Here is a 14745-nt window from a genome sequence, read left to right on the forward strand (position 1 = left end):
ATGGTATCGATGCTGCCCATCGTCACAGTAAGTCCATGGCAAATAATGATTCGAACATTTGCTTCCTACGCCTCTAACTGCAAAGAAAATGAAGACGGCTCGCAACAAGTCGATGCACCTTCAAGCGGGTGCAGCCATAGAGGGGCCTGTCACTATGGATCGAACCTGCCTCGAGACACCAACGCTCCTCCCTACGACGCGCCTTCTTTCTGGAACGCCCGCACCTGCATCCGATGGCCACTTTCACGGAGTACTTCTGCCGTGCGCTGGGTGGTCATTGCCACACGCAACCAACCTGCGAATGTTGCTTGACTGTTGCGCTCTTTCTTTCGTCTTGAGCATCGGCCAATACGCAAGTGTACGGGTCTTTCTCTAGTCTCTCTACATGAAGAGGGTATCACGTAATGCATCATCCCAGACAACAATGCAGCCAGTCCGCCAAACGCCCTCGCTATACTGTGCCATGCCATGCTTTTGTACACACACCGCCAACTCCCCCAAAGACGTTTGTCTACCACCCTCTCCTCATACCTCTCGCCTCCTGGCCCTTTGCCTTAATTTTGACTTTCTTGGCCTCATACTTCCTCTTCTTGCCACTCGCCCACTTTTCCGGCGCACTGACTGCCTCAATGCGCCTCTTCTGCCTCCTCTCATCACGTCTGTTCTTCGCCTCGGTCCTCGCTGAAGCCAAGGCGGCAACGTACGCTTGTGAACCAATCTTTTTCTGAATGAGGTCCATTGTCTCTCGAGCTTTGTCCTCGAGCGCCTTGTAGAGATCGCCTGGTGGCTTGGGCACAGTAGGATCTGTGAGTGCGTAGAGCGGTCGAAGGACGACTTGAAGATCGGGGATGTTCTCAATCTGGTTGATCAGAGCCGCAACGGTCTGTAGTGCTGTTGTGCGAGACATGACGGAAAACTTGTCAGCCATGAGCATGGAGGACAGGCGGCGGAGGAGGTTTGCGAGAGCGGTCTTGTTGGGCACCTGGGAGTCTTCCTCACTGGCTTCCTCTTCATCGGACTCCTGGTCCACGTTGTCGCTCGATGGCATCTGATTAGCATCGAAGCAGCGACCAAGGAAGACAAGATTGCGGATGATCTGCACAGTCAGTGTCTCGCTTGTGCCTAATGAGATTGCCCGCAGTGCCTGTAGATTAACAGCGCGAAGGCTCCGCATATCTTCAGCGCCCAGTTCCACGCCTCCAGAGCCTCGCAATGGCAGCCCTGCCAGTTTGTACTCGGTCTTTGAACTGTAGCTGGCGATGTCGTCGAAGAATTTGCCAAGTAGAGTGGCAACGGACTCTTGCACTTCCACACTGTCGCGGGCTGGTAACTTTTGCAAAATTTTCCATAGATCAGCACAATCCCTGCCTAGACCTACAGCAGGCGCTGTCTCGACGAGCACTGACATAGCCTGCAGCGTGTCCAAGATCAGTCTTGGCTGCTCGATGGTCTCTTCGTTGGCGAAGTCAGATAAGATGTCCTCCAGCTTATCCCGTAGACTCTCGAGCTGCTTCTGAGGCAATGTCTGGGACCGCATCAAGACACTCCAGCACTGCAAGGCACCAGCTTTGATCGCTGCCTTCTTCTCAGGCTTCAGCCAAGTCTCCATCATGGTCAGGAACTGCTTGAGCTGCTCACCGCCAGCACGTTCAAAGATCCTGCCGACCAGAAGCTTTGCCATGTCGCGACAATTGTTGTCAGTATCGCTGACCAGTACCGGCAGCAACGAAACGAAGATCCTTGGACTTGTCTCAGCAAGCACGTCGTCACCAATCTTGCCAAGCATTTGATGCAGAAACTCCATGACGCTCTGTCGACCAGAAGCGTGTTGATATTGTAGATTGCCGACCAGGAACGATGTCTGCTTCTGCCATCTGTCTTTGCCTTGAGGATACTCCATGACGAATTGCAGGTAGGCGCTTCTTGCACTTTCACGAATGGATCGATCAGGATTGGTTACCATAGCTTTGCCAACCTCGTCCATGAGCTCGTAGACTTCAGTGATCAAGATCTTGCGCCCAAGAACCGAGCGTAAGAATTTATAAATGACGCCCTGTCGATCTGGCTCATCGATGTCGGTCTTTAGTCGCTTGAGCAGAAGAGCCATGTCTTTCTCCTTCACTTCGACAGTACGCTTCTCACGGAGCACTGACGTGATGAGCTCAAGGGCAGCCTTGACAGAATCTGTAGTCATGTTCGGTGCACCCTTGATCATAGCTACAGCCTCCTTGACGTAGACTGGTGCATTATCATCGAGCTTCTTGATGGGGACACGCATGATCGTCGAGAGCAGTCGCACTGCCGATAGCTTGACCTCTTCTTGGCCTTGGATGAGAGCATCGCCTGCCATAGGCAAAAATCCAGCCAAGTTTTGCGGAGTCTGCAGATCTTCATGGCGCCGAAGGGCTTTGCGGAGCAGATTGAGAGCAAAGCTGACCAACTTGAAACGGTACGATGTCGTTGTACTCTTCTCGTGTAGACCTTTGGGTGCTTCTAGCTGTACCAGGAATCGTTTGCGACGCTCATCGAACAGCGTCTGCGCGGCAGGTACTGCTGCCTCCTCTTGATAGACCTGACTGACGATCTCCCAGCAAAAGCTGAGCATGTCCCTGCTGTCTGAGGCAGGATTCTCGTCAACGCCCTTGCGAAGCCGCGTCAAAAGCTCGTCAATCTTCTTGAGCGACTTCAAGTCAAGTCTTTCTGACAAAAGTGACCGAATGGGTCGGACGAGTTCTCCGAGCTTGCGAATAGGTGTAATCCGGGCAAGATGTTCCATCGTATCATAGCTCTTACTGCTCTTGACCTCTTTCATGCCGCTCTTGTACTCCTCTGCGTCTTTTTCTTGCCCAGTGACGCCGAAAATGTCGTCCATGATGACGGCCATCAGATCTGGCAAGCATTCATCAAGATCTCCCGGCGAGAGCTTGGCATCCACCAGGAGGGCATGCACGGTGAAAGAGAGCACGTGCAGCTGATATCCACGCTTCAGCGCACTTCGCAGCTCTCTAAGAATGAAGCTGAAGTAGTTGGGGCCGACTAGCGATGAAACGGCCTTGAGCGCCTTTCGCGTCTCATCGCGAGCCTCTTGGCTGCGACTCCGGAAAACGTGTGATACGTCTGTCAACACAGCAGGCAGTCGCGCTGCGAACTCATTCTCCGGCAGTGCGAGCATGAGTTTCACGATGGTGACGGCTACTGGCATACGACGATCGACCGTGGACTCGTCCTTCTGGTGCAGATACGCTAGAAGTGGAGGCAACTGCTCGCTGATCACCGCCTTGCTGGAGAGTACGCTGGCCTTTGCAGTCGTAGCGTCCGAAGCAGGATCTTCGGCACCGTCGGACGACTGCGATGCCCTTGCACCATCGACCATCGCACCAAGAAGTCTTAGGACGGTCTTCTCGAGCTCAACCTTTGACTTTAGGTAGGCGGTGTATCTCTTAAAGGTGGCCCTGAAAGCCGACTGATTTAGGACTGTCGCCAAAGCACCGATGGTCTGCACTGCTTGATCCGTCAACGTCCTACCGGAGTCGCCCTCTATCGCATCGAAGACGAAGTGTTCGAGCAAAGGTAGCAAGATTCGCGATACGTTGCTGGAACTGAGATTGCCTGCTTCCTCGGTAAGTCGTCGTAGGGCTCTCAGGCGGCGATGCTGCTGGATGTGAAGGATGTTGTTGAAGAAGGAAGCTTCCTCGTCTCCGCCCACCGCCAGTGTGTACATGTTGCTGACCTTCTGCCATGTCGACAACTTCTCCACGAGATGTCCTAACACTTGGAGATACTCGGCTCGAACAAGCTCGGATTGCTCCTTTACGCCATGCTCGATGCCCGTATAGACTGCATCATCGAGAAGCACCTTCCAATCATCGTCTTCAATGTGCTGAGCAGCAGCATCGACGAAAAGTTGCAAGGCATGAGATGCACTAGACCTATTGACACGATCTTCCGAATCTCTGATGTAGTAGAGGCAATTGTGCACCACAGGCAGCCACTGCTCCAAGCTCATTGCGTTGGATGATTCGTAGATCCAAGTAAATGCTTGTTCACGACGTTCGTGGTTTGGCTCGTCAAGGCGAGTTCCCATAGCATTCATGTCTTCGCAGGCCTTCGCTGCCCGAGCAAGCACCTCATCGTCCTTGACGAGGGTTGCAAGTACTTGCGCCAGCAAAGCACGACTTTCGACGCCTCGAAGCCGAGAGAAAAGGCCGCTTAGTGCAGAGTAGAGCTCATCTTTCACAGGAACGTCGGACCGCTGCACAAGTGGCAGCAAGGTCCGTAGGAGGCCAGTCTTCGTCCAAGGAGAAACATCTTTGCTCGGTTTGGTGAGCAGGCCAGTGCACGTCTTGGTCACATCCGCAGCTTCGTCACCAGATGAGATCTCGGCAGCCAGCTTTGCGAAGGACTGGACACTAGCATCAAGAACAGCTTTACTGGGTTGTCCTTTGATGATGGCTCCAATTGCAGTAACGAAGCTAGAGACGTGTGGCTGAAGTACGGTGTGATCCAAGTCTTGCTGTACCAGGTTGTCGAGAATCTCCTTCAGTATGAAGACGCGCACTTCATCCTTGGTATGCTGTCTTTGCAACAGGTGGGCGATGGAATGCAAGATCTTGCCATCTGCGGAAGTCAAAAGCTCTATTGTAGCGTTACGAGCACTCCATGCGGCAAACAGTCGTAAAGTGCCTGACACGCCTTGCGCGTTCTCGTTTGCAAACCTTTCCAGTCGGGGCACAAGCAGGTCGTCGACAATGATCTTTCCGTACCTCTTCAAGTCTTGGCCAGACATGGTGTCAAATGTCTTGACTAGGCACTGCATACCAGCCGAGCGGATAGTACGCAGCAACGATGCTTCCGACTGCTGATCATCCTGGTCAAGTCTCCGCGAGGCAGACACTGTGCAGGACAAAATGCCCTGGACCTGCTTAGTGGCTGACGGTTCCAGCTCCGCACCCAGTACCTGTAGCATGTCATTGATCATGTTGAGCATACCAAACTGCTGTCGCAAAGGTGCTTTCGGCTCCTGTACGAAGTCAGTATCCGCTCCAGCGTGATCCTTGGCTGTGCCCGAAAGCGCAATGTCGATGAACTGCTCCAAAACATTGTTGCCGAAACGAGAGAGAGCCACGAATATGGCTTTACGGCGACCAGACTGTCCTTCTTTGCCTCCAGAGACCGCTCTGCCATACAAGAGTCTTAGCATGACCGGCATAAGATGAGTGTGATCCTCCGAACTGATGCCTTCTTCTTCGTCAACCTCCTCGCGCAAGAAGACGGAGAGCTCTTCACGAAAGCGGTCTTCATCAAGCAGATTGTTGAGATGCTCTTCATACCGCGTCACTGACTTGTTTTTCCATGCCATGATCGCTTTGAGCGCAGATCGTTGGATCTCCACATCACCGTTGGCGGATAGAGCCAGCAGAGCGCTGTACACTTCGTCGCTCTTGTAAAGCACTTTCGGATTACCAAATTGCGCGAAGATGGCCAGCAGAGCTTTTTGGTCCTTACGAGACCAGCGGCCGCCTTCAGATTCTGGATCCATCTCATCAGCAGTTCCTGCCCACTTCAACAAAATGGGCACAAGTATGCGCGACCGTTTTTCAGCAAGCTGAGGCATCTTGTTCAGAACTCGCAGTGCCTGGCTTCGAGCAGTTGCGGTTACAATGGGACTTCTTTCTTGGTCGATTGATAGCTGTTTTGCTGGAGCTGGAAGACCACTTGTTGGCTGCAGAAACACCTGTTCGGTTATTGCCGCAAGCTTCGCAAGGTTGGGACACTCGAAGTCGGAGAATACCTTGAAGCCATCTGTATCGACGTCGAGGACCGCAGGCACCTCATCGTCGTCGCTTTGGAAATCGGGCTTAGAGTCAAGCCAGGCTTGTACCATCTCCATGACGGCCTCTTCACCAGCCTTCGTCTCTACGATGCCGGCCAATGCAGTTGTTGCATCGTCCCATGCCTTCGACAGCCGGAGGTGTAAGAGGCCGAAGCAGTATTTTGGAATCGCACGGAGTAGAAGATCGTCGTTGCAGATCGAATATGCAGGTGCCAGCCTTCGGATGTTCATGGACAATGATCGTTCAGTCTCGAGCGTGATGGGGATCGACTCAATCGTGACCGCGATCGAGAGAAGGTTTGTTGCCTCCTTCCCACGCAGCTGGTACAGCATGGAGATGATGTCCAAAGTGTCTTGCCTAATTGAGTGCGAAGAGCTCGCCAAACATGACACGAGTGCTTTATCTAGGGCTTCAAGATGGGACCCACCAAGATCGTTTGGCTTGTGGCTCTTCACGTACCGTAGCAGATTGCTCCAGAATTTCGACAGTCCAATGTAGTTCGGACTAGCATTGCACAGCTTGATCCAGAGGCTTTCCAGTGCGGTTTCGTTCTCTTGCAGATGCAAAAGCTGTTCAAAGCCGACACTGAGCGCGAAGTCGCAGAAGCTGGTCGATGGGGGCTCGGTGTTCTCGAGCGCCCTGTGTACCAATTTGAGCAAAGAAGATCTGAGGGCTTGCTTAGTCTCCTCGCTCAAGGTTAAGCACACCAGGGCTTTCAGCTTCAGATTAGCTCGCGCAAGGAGTTCGTGGCTATCCGTTGTGTGCTGCCCGGTAAGCTGCTTGAGATCGTCGATGATGCTTCTGAGCATGTTGTGCGGACATTTCAGCTTTGCATCCTGCGTCCTGAGTGCAACACGTGGGATCAATGAGTATAGCCCCATGTCGCCCTCTTGCGCTGCATCAAGAACAAATTTCTGAAAAGCTGGCAGTACGAAGTTCTCGAAGCGCTCCTTCCCCAGCCTTGAGACCATATCGCAGAATTGGATGAAGAAAGGAGCCAGCTTTCCGGTCCGGACCACATCCACAACTTGCCGGATTGAAAGCACTGCATCGATCGTGGCGGTCTGCATGGACACAGACAGCAGCCCCAACACAGGCGACACTGTTTGAGCTTCGATGACTTCGAGCTCCTGGCACTTTGCTACATGCTCTTGCGCCAACTTGGTGATCGGCTTCCAGTCCTGGATTCGAGTGCCCTTGCGCACTGACACTACTGTGAACAGCAACGAAGCGCAAAAGCGAATGCTGAAACCTGAAGTCTTCGATGAGCTTCCGACGTAATTCAACGTAGTGTCCAAGACCGGCGCAAATCCTTCTGGGTTGCAAGAGTGGATTAAGCTGGTCAGTATACCAGTCGCAATTTTGTCCATAGATTGACTCTCTGTCGTTGCAAGCCCACCAGCGCTGCGAAACAGACACGATAAGACTGCACTCGCACTCGCATGGACGCCATTCTGAATGCCTTTGATTGCCTCTGTCAGCAGTGTCATCACACCCTGTTGTTGCAAGCTGGCGGTCGAGTCCGATGGTGTCGCGACACAGTCTTGCAGCATATGTTCCATAATCAGATCCAAGGGCTCCTTATCTTTCTCATACACCAAAGCCGCCTTTCGGACCAGAAAGCTCAGTGCTTCTGCCGTGAAGCGAACAATGAAGGGCTTCTGTGCTTCCTTTCCCAGATATGGTGCTATCAGGTCGTACAGTGGTCGCAGATCCGGTGTCAGAAGTCGCGAGAAATACTTGAACAGCCATGCCAGACAGGTGAAACTCCACTCGATGACAGCAAAGTCGGAATGCTTCGCTGCGACAGCTGTCACTGTAGCTACTGCTCGCTGGAAGTGCACCTCAAACTTGGTGTCCAAATCATGAGCGAATTGGGAGAGTAGATTCAACAGCGGCTCCATAGCGAGTGCGTCTGCCTTCTCAATGTACTTGACCAGTACATCCATGATCTTCTCCTCATTGTACAGCACCACAGCCAAATTGTCGCAAAGCGGCGAAACTTCCTTCGCGAACGACGTGAAAGTCGCTGAAAGGTTTGTGTCCTTCCATTGCTCCAAAGAAGTGCCGAAGTAGGTGTGTGTGCTCTCCTGCTCCTTCTCTTCACCCTCTACATATCGTCGTCGGCGCACAGGATCGATCTTCAGGCTGGCGATTCGGTCGTTGAAGGACTTGAAGCGGTGGTTTCGGGTGTGTGGCGTCGTGTGTTTCGTGCTCTTCTTCGGCTTGACCACTTTATAGGCCTTTGCAGCCTTCCCGGCCTTTCCTCTGGACATGGACGACATCTTTACATGTCGCAGGGTTGTTATCCGCGAATGAGATGGTCGCTGGGAACTTTTTTCATGTCGAAGCCACGAACAAGGTTAATGTTCCGAGAAGTGGAGGCGGCTCGTCCCGAGCAGGTGCCCCTGCTAGCGCCACCAAATGCGCGGGTTTGAAGAGAATCTCGAGAGTGACGCGCATGTGATTGATGTTTTTCGTCCCTATGCAAATTCATCTCGCCCATCACATGTCACGACAGATTGCGAGGTACTTCTAAACCACACTCTTCTACACACTCACTTCCAGCATGAGCACGACATCGCCACTTCCCTCACGTTGACCACCGCAAGTCCATCAAACTTTGCAGGACCGTACCACATCTACATCGCTTCGATAGGCCTGCGCCACCAGCCTTGACTTCGACATGCCGAAGATCATCGTGGTCGGTGATGTCAATGGGCAGCTCACAGACGTATTCACCAAGCTCGGAAAGTTGCACGCCAAGAATGCCTTTGCGTTCGCCATCATCGCTGGCAATCTGTTCAGCGACCCGGACCTTGCTACAGAGGAACAGGATCGAGAACTAGCCAATCTACTAGGAGGCAACATCGAGGTTCAACTGCCGACTTACTTCGCACTCGGCCAGAGAGTACTTCCCACTGCAGTGATCGAGAAGCTCACCAGCGATGCAGGCGAGCTGTGTCCGAACCTCTTCGTTCTTGGTCGCAAGGTCAAGTCAAAAACATCAGAAGGCTTCAAGTTGGTCGCGATTGGTGGTCGACACACCAACGTTGCAGCGGAAGCCATGCACGAGTACTCTGCGATCTACACCGACAAAGACATCGAAAGCGCCAAGGCCTTCGAGGAAGCTGATATCCTGATCACTAGCGACTGGCCAGCTGAGATCAGGGATGGTTCAAGAGCTGCCACCGTTCTCGCAGAAGCGCCAGAAGGAGTCCCAGGCATCGGCGAGCTTTGCACAGCATTGAAGCCTCGATATCATCTCTCAACATCTTCACAGTACTACGAACGCGAGCCTTTTTTCCACCAAGGCGAGCAGCCACGATCAGTGACACGATTCCTTAGTCTGGCTCCCCTCAACAACCCACAAAAACAGAAGGCCGTGTACGCTTTCAATCTCGAGCCTTCCGCGCCACCGCCACAGCAGATCCCCGACGGATGTACAGCATCGCCGTTCACCTCTACCAGGAAGCGAAAGCTCGAGTCCCAGGAGGATAGCTTCAATGGTTTCCGCTATTCTCATGGTGGTAATGGCAACGGCTACCAAGAGCGACATCACAAACGCCCAAAGCAGCAGCGCGAGCCTCTCAAGCGAGAATGCTTCTTTTGTCTTTCCAACAGAGAGACCGAGACCCACATGATTACTTCCATCGCTGACGATGCCTACATGACCATCGCAAAAGGCCCACTCAGCACGAAGAGCACATTTCCAGGTCTTAAACATCCGCTGAACATGCTGATCATCCCCTTATTCCACGCGCCTACCTTCGCTGCTGTCGAGGATGGGGAGAGCTGCAAGAAGACCATGGCCGAGATGCAGCGATACCGTGAAGCATTGCATACTCTGGTAGCAACGAAGAGTACGACTGGCGCAGAAGGAGAAGCCAAGCTAGGTGCAGTCACATGGGAGATCAGTAAGGGTAGTGGTGTGCATTTGCATTGGCAGTTCATGCCCGTGCCTGTGGACATGATCAAGAGGAGTCTAGTCGAGGCGGCTTTTGATGTCGAAGCAGAACACCTCTCTTACCCCAAATTCGCCAAGACAGAAGCTGAGATCAAGGAAGCGGAAGAAGGCGACTACTTCAAGGTCATGATCTGGTCAGAATCGATTCAGAAGGAGGTTGTGTTGCCCCTCGAGAAGGGTCTACGATTCGATCTGCAGTTTGGGAGGAGAGTCTTGGGCAAGCTTTTGGGACTGGAGAACCGCGCACACTGGCGGGATTGCATACAGACATCAGAAGAGGAAGAACAGGATGCTAACGCGTTCAAAGAAGTGTTTAAGGAGTACGACTTTACTCTCGAGGAGTAAAGGGAAGTCTTGCGTCGTATAGCAGGATGGTGTTGGCTGTACTCGGGGAACCTGGCCATTGCCTCGATAATCGTGCTGGGGTGCTAGCAGTAGCACAAATACGCTGTTGTGGCTGCGAACCGGATTCATGTCCTACAACACGGTAGCGAAGTCGATACACGGGCACCTAAGGATTACGGAGTCTCAGAGCGAACTCAAGCCCATCTTCGGAGACAATTCTGAGCTATCTAGCAGCATAACATAGCTACATAACATCGTCCGTCATCACTTCATCACGGCAAACCTGCCTAGTAACCCCTCCTAGCTAAGAACTGATGCGCCTCCCTAATGCTATCTGGCGTACTATAATGCAGCGTCGTAGCATGGCTCGTGTTCGGCGCCAGATAATACTCAAATCGAGCATTCTTATAAAACGTCGACGTCCTCGCGGGAATACTCGCGTCGCCTTTTCCACAGCTCTGAGGGCCCAACGCACGCGTGCCAGTAGGACCACAGAAGAATGCAACCTCCTGACCGGTCAGGGCAAGGACATCACCAGTAAAGGCATCCGCGCGCTGGAGCCCAGAGAAGGCTGAGTAGATCTGGCCAATCGTGATGGTGTCCTGATGCTCAAAGTCCCATTGCTCGAGCGCCGGGCTGAACGAGCCGTCTGCGGCGTAGTAGGAGTTTCGCTTACCTTTGCGAGAGCCGAAGGCGAGGTAGCCCAATGGGAACGATCCGAACTTGGCTGGATTCTGTATCTGCACGGGCTGAACCAGCGTCAGGAGAAGTCCCACACCGGCGGTAACGAGCTCGTAGCTATATCCCGTTAGGAGCATGGCATCGAAGTCGGTGGGGTAGTGTGTTGCGATGGCGTTGCCTGTCACGCTGGCCGAGGAGTGGCCGATGAAGATGACTTTCTGGGCTTTGGGTGCGAAGCTGAGCTGGCTCGCACGCAGCATCTGGGTGATCTTGTGCAGGATGGCGGTCTGGAGTCTGAATCGATGAAATGTCTCGGCACTCATATGTCTGGGTCGTGTTTCTCACGGCACGCAGGTGAGCAGAAGTGTATTGTGCATGTGTGGTGTAGACAGCCGTCGCACCAAGTCCTGCTCTGAATGCGCCATGGCGATGGCTGTCCTCTCTCAGACATCGACTTCCACCGACGCGTGATCCGGACGACCACGGCGGATGCTTGATATATGACTTCCGCAGAGCAATGATGCGAGAGCGTTTGCAGCGGCGCACAGCGCTGTTTCGCTCCTGATGAGACTACGTACACATGGTGGTGTTGCTGATGTCTACGAAGTGCTGTTGGTCGGGTGTGGAGGAGGAAGTAGTTCTGCGCTTCGCTTCTCGAACCAATCATGCTCGCCACAGCTCATCCCTGTCTGGCTCGTCCCTCGGTCCAACTGGCAACTCCACGCTTTCCACCTTTCCAACTGTCCTCGTCTCCTTCATTCCTTCGACCTCGTACTTCCATCATCAGATACTCCAGTAACGTCGGCATGATTCAAAAGTGACCTCGGCTTGAAGCGGCGTCCGTCGTTGTGGATCAAAGGTGACGGTGCAGGCGCGAGAGACGCAAGCGCGAGAAGGGGGTCGCTGATCTTCTCATCAGGATGCACCGCAACGTCCCCCCGAAAGTCAACACGCCTGCCATGCCGATCGCCACATGTCCAACGGAATGCTGCACGCCACAACATCTCCAAACCCTGTCCGTCTCCTTGAGCTATCGAATAATCGAAAAGAGCCCTGCAATCAGGCAACGTGCCCGGGCGGATCTTTTAGTAGCGAACAACATGCGACACCGATGCTGCTGAGCACGAATCGTCGTGGACATGGCCGAAGACCCACATGTTCGGCGCTGGCAGAAGACAAACGGCTACATGCTGACCTATCCGGACTTCCCTTGTTGTTGTTGAGCCTCTTTGCTTGGACTTCATCGAGCATATCCTCATCCTTTTCTAAGTCCACTCTGAAGCTGCGGTTTCGTCCATTCGTTTTTGCAATCGCGCACGCTGCACGCCTAAACATGACGTCTTTCGTTCTTTTGGGCTTTGCTCTGCAGGCCGTTGCCTTTCCTTTCGCACTCGAGGATGTTCAGAAGCGCCAGGTGCCTTCGACTGAGCTTGCGCAACAGCTGAGCAAGGCGCGAACAAACTGCGGTAACATTCCTTGCCTCGTCTTCAACGAGCAGGAGCAGTATGTCTCCAACCAAGGAGACCACGCTTTTGCCTCGCCAGGCCCAGACGAGATTCGTGGTCCCTGTCCAGGTAAGATCTTGCAGTCGAGAACTGAATGTTTGCATTGATGCTTACTGTGGGATTCCAGGTCTCAATGCTGCCGCGAACCATGGCTATGTGAGCACTACTTGAGAGATGCCCAGGCTTGTGCCCTTCTGCAACCAGAGTCGAGGCTAATATACCACCACAGCTCAGTCGCACTGGTGTAACGAACCTCCTTGAGACAATCACTGGACTTGAAGCTGCTTTCGGCATGGGTCCAGGTCTATCTGGATTTTTGGTGCGTCCCTCACTGCGATTGCTTTAGATGTGCTCAGCATCGACTGCTGCAGTCGTGCGACATCACGGACCAGTATAGCTGACTTCGCTGTATCCGTAGGCTGCCTATGCCATTCTCATGAATGGAGACCCATTGCTTCTTACCTGGAGCATTGGCGGTGCGCCGCCGTCGAACACCTTAACAAGTGGCTTGCTGGGCCAGGCTCAGGGTATTTCCAACACCCACAACACCTACGAAAGTGACATGTCCATCGGACGCTGCGACGCATACGTAGGTATTCAATCTGCTCCTGGTAGATTTGAAGACTAACCTGGGCGCAGTTGAACAATGGAGATGCCCACAGCCTGGACCTTGATCGTTTCAAGCAAGCATTCGAAACTGGTATGAGCGACGATAGATACACTCTTCACGGATTTGCAAGCGATTTCCTCCAGAAGGGCCGACAGTCAATCAGCGAGAACCCGTACTTCTTCTCTGGACCTTTCGCCGGTGTCGTGGTGGCCCCTGCCGCTTACTTCTTCGTCATTAACCTGATGTCAAACCATTCTGCCGAGGAGCCAAGCGGTTATTTGAACGGCGACATGTTCAAGGAGTTTTTTGCCGTCGAGGGCGAATACCCCAGCTTCAAGTGGAACCCAGGCCAAGAACGCATCCCAGAAAACTGGTGATATAAGCTATTCCTTGCATAAGTTGCAGTTAACTGACACATCTTCAGGTACCGCCGAACGATCACAAACAACTACGACATCGCCAACGCTGATTCTGATCTTGCGGTACAATACGCCGCCTACCCAGAAAGCTTACGCCTGGGAGGAAACACGAACGGCGTCAACACCTACACTGGCGTGTCCCTCAGCGACCTCAGCGGCGGTGTGCTCAACGCCGAAAATCTGTTCGACGTTGACAACCCAAGGGGAGCTTGCTTCTACGCACAGCTTGCCCAGTCTTTGATCCCAGATGCTGCCTCAACCCTATTGAGCGTACTTTCGCCAGTGACCAAACTTGTCAACGACAACATCTTGTCTGTCATCGGAGGCATGGATTGCCCAATCGTGGACAAGTTCGATCAGAGTTTGTTCAACCAGTAAGTGCCAGCTGCACTAGTGCAATATTTCCATAAGATTCGGCTAACGACAACGCAGGTTCCCTGGATACAAGTACAGTCCCACGGGTCCAGCGACCAACTACTAAGATGGGAGAAGACGACCTCATCAAGCAAACAGCATGCTGCAATGTATTCATATAAAGCGTCTACCGACGCCACTCTCCTTCGCCCATCAATAGATTGACGGCAAGCCCAATGCCTCCAAGTGCGGTCGCATTTCGCAAGAAATGCTTCTTTTCTTCAACAGCAGCTTTTCGGATAACTTCTACAGCTCTTTGATCGGGCACCGCCTGTTTGTTGCGATGCCGACCCAAGGATGACTGCCATTTTGCGGTTGCGCCTGGCATTGAACGTTGGTCGCTCGCCCAACTCGGGTCAAGGTCCAACGGTATACTAACTCGGAGGTTCTCGGTTATCATTGTTAAAGCTTTAGCGAAGGTTTTAACCAGTTCCGAAGTCGTGCTATGTCCTTAACGAGCACGCACTTGTCCATGGTGCGACTTCACGGTTCCGCTGGCGCACAGCAAAGGCACAAGCATATAGTCAATTTCTTGATGTGCAGATCGTCCATCCGGCGCGCACAGCTAAGTTGCCAAGGTCGACAGGCTACAGCAGATCTTCTCTCCAGGGAGAGTGTGTGTGCAGACCCAAGCGCATGCTACAGCGTGATACTGCTTTGCCATCACCAACAAGCTACTCGCTTGCGAACAATGGTCGCACGACTCTATGGTGTGCGGTACCTGCACGGCCCCCTGAAATGCGCCTCGTGAAGTCGGCATCGATCGCAAGCTCAGCCGCCAACGGCTTCGTGCCGACCGGAGCTGCAGGAACCGACTTCCAGATGACTGCTGCGTGCCCAACACGCAGGACAACAGTTGCAGGACCACAGTGAAGGGACTCAAGGGTTCCTCGTCCCTGCTCCGCTATCCAGGCATTCTCAGCACCAACTGAACCGCGCCAGTGAGACAGAGCGATCTGCTGTCTTCATG

The 14745-nt window shown here is 53.2% G+C and overlaps 4 protein-coding genes across 4 annotated transcripts; 2 read left to right on the plus strand and 2 right to left on the minus strand.

Annotated features, from left to right (window-relative positions):
- Positions 1 to 511: 511 nt before the first annotated feature.
- On the minus strand, positions 512 to 8119 carry CLAFUR5_09346 (U3 small nucleolar RNA-associated protein 20; the record flags this gene model as incomplete). The annotated part of the gene is made up of 1 exon (XM_047908494.1): positions 512 to 8119. The coding sequence occupies one exon, from the start codon at positions 8117 to 8119 to the stop codon at positions 512 to 514; it is 7608 nt and encodes a 2535-aa protein (XP_047765964.1).
- A 401-nt stretch (positions 8120 to 8520) lies between these two features.
- On the plus strand, positions 8521 to 10146 carry CLAFUR5_09347 (uncharacterized protein; the record flags this gene model as incomplete). Its single annotated transcript, XM_047908495.1, has 1 exon — positions 8521 to 10146. One exon carries the CDS (start codon positions 8521 to 8523, stop codon positions 10144 to 10146), a length of 1626 nt encoding a protein of 541 aa, XP_047765967.1.
- A 287-nt stretch (positions 10147 to 10433) lies between these two features.
- On the minus strand, positions 10434 to 11150 carry CLAFUR5_09348 (uncharacterized protein; the record flags this gene model as incomplete). The annotated part of the gene is made up of 1 exon (XM_047908496.1): positions 10434 to 11150. One exon carries the CDS (start codon positions 11148 to 11150, stop codon positions 10434 to 10436), a length of 717 nt encoding a protein of 238 aa, XP_047766632.1.
- Positions 11151 to 11800: 650 nt separating this feature from the next.
- Positions 11801 to 13842, plus strand: CLAFUR5_09349 (Dothistromin biosynthesis peroxidase dotB; the record flags this gene model as incomplete). The annotated part of the gene is made up of 7 exons (XM_047908497.1): positions 11801 to 12401; positions 12460 to 12488; positions 12562 to 12651; positions 12751 to 12921; positions 12972 to 13315; positions 13367 to 13735; positions 13794 to 13842. 7 exons carry the CDS (start codon positions 11801 to 11803, stop codon positions 13840 to 13842), a joined length of 1653 nt encoding a protein of 550 aa, XP_047766633.1.
- Between the last annotated feature and the right edge of the window lie 903 nt (positions 13843 to 14745).

Source organism: Fulvia fulva, chromosome 9, assembly GCF_020509005.1.
Source record: "Fulvia fulva chromosome 9, complete sequence".
NCBI lineage: Eukaryota > Fungi > Ascomycota > Dothideomycetes > Mycosphaerellales > Mycosphaerellaceae > Fulvia > Fulvia fulva.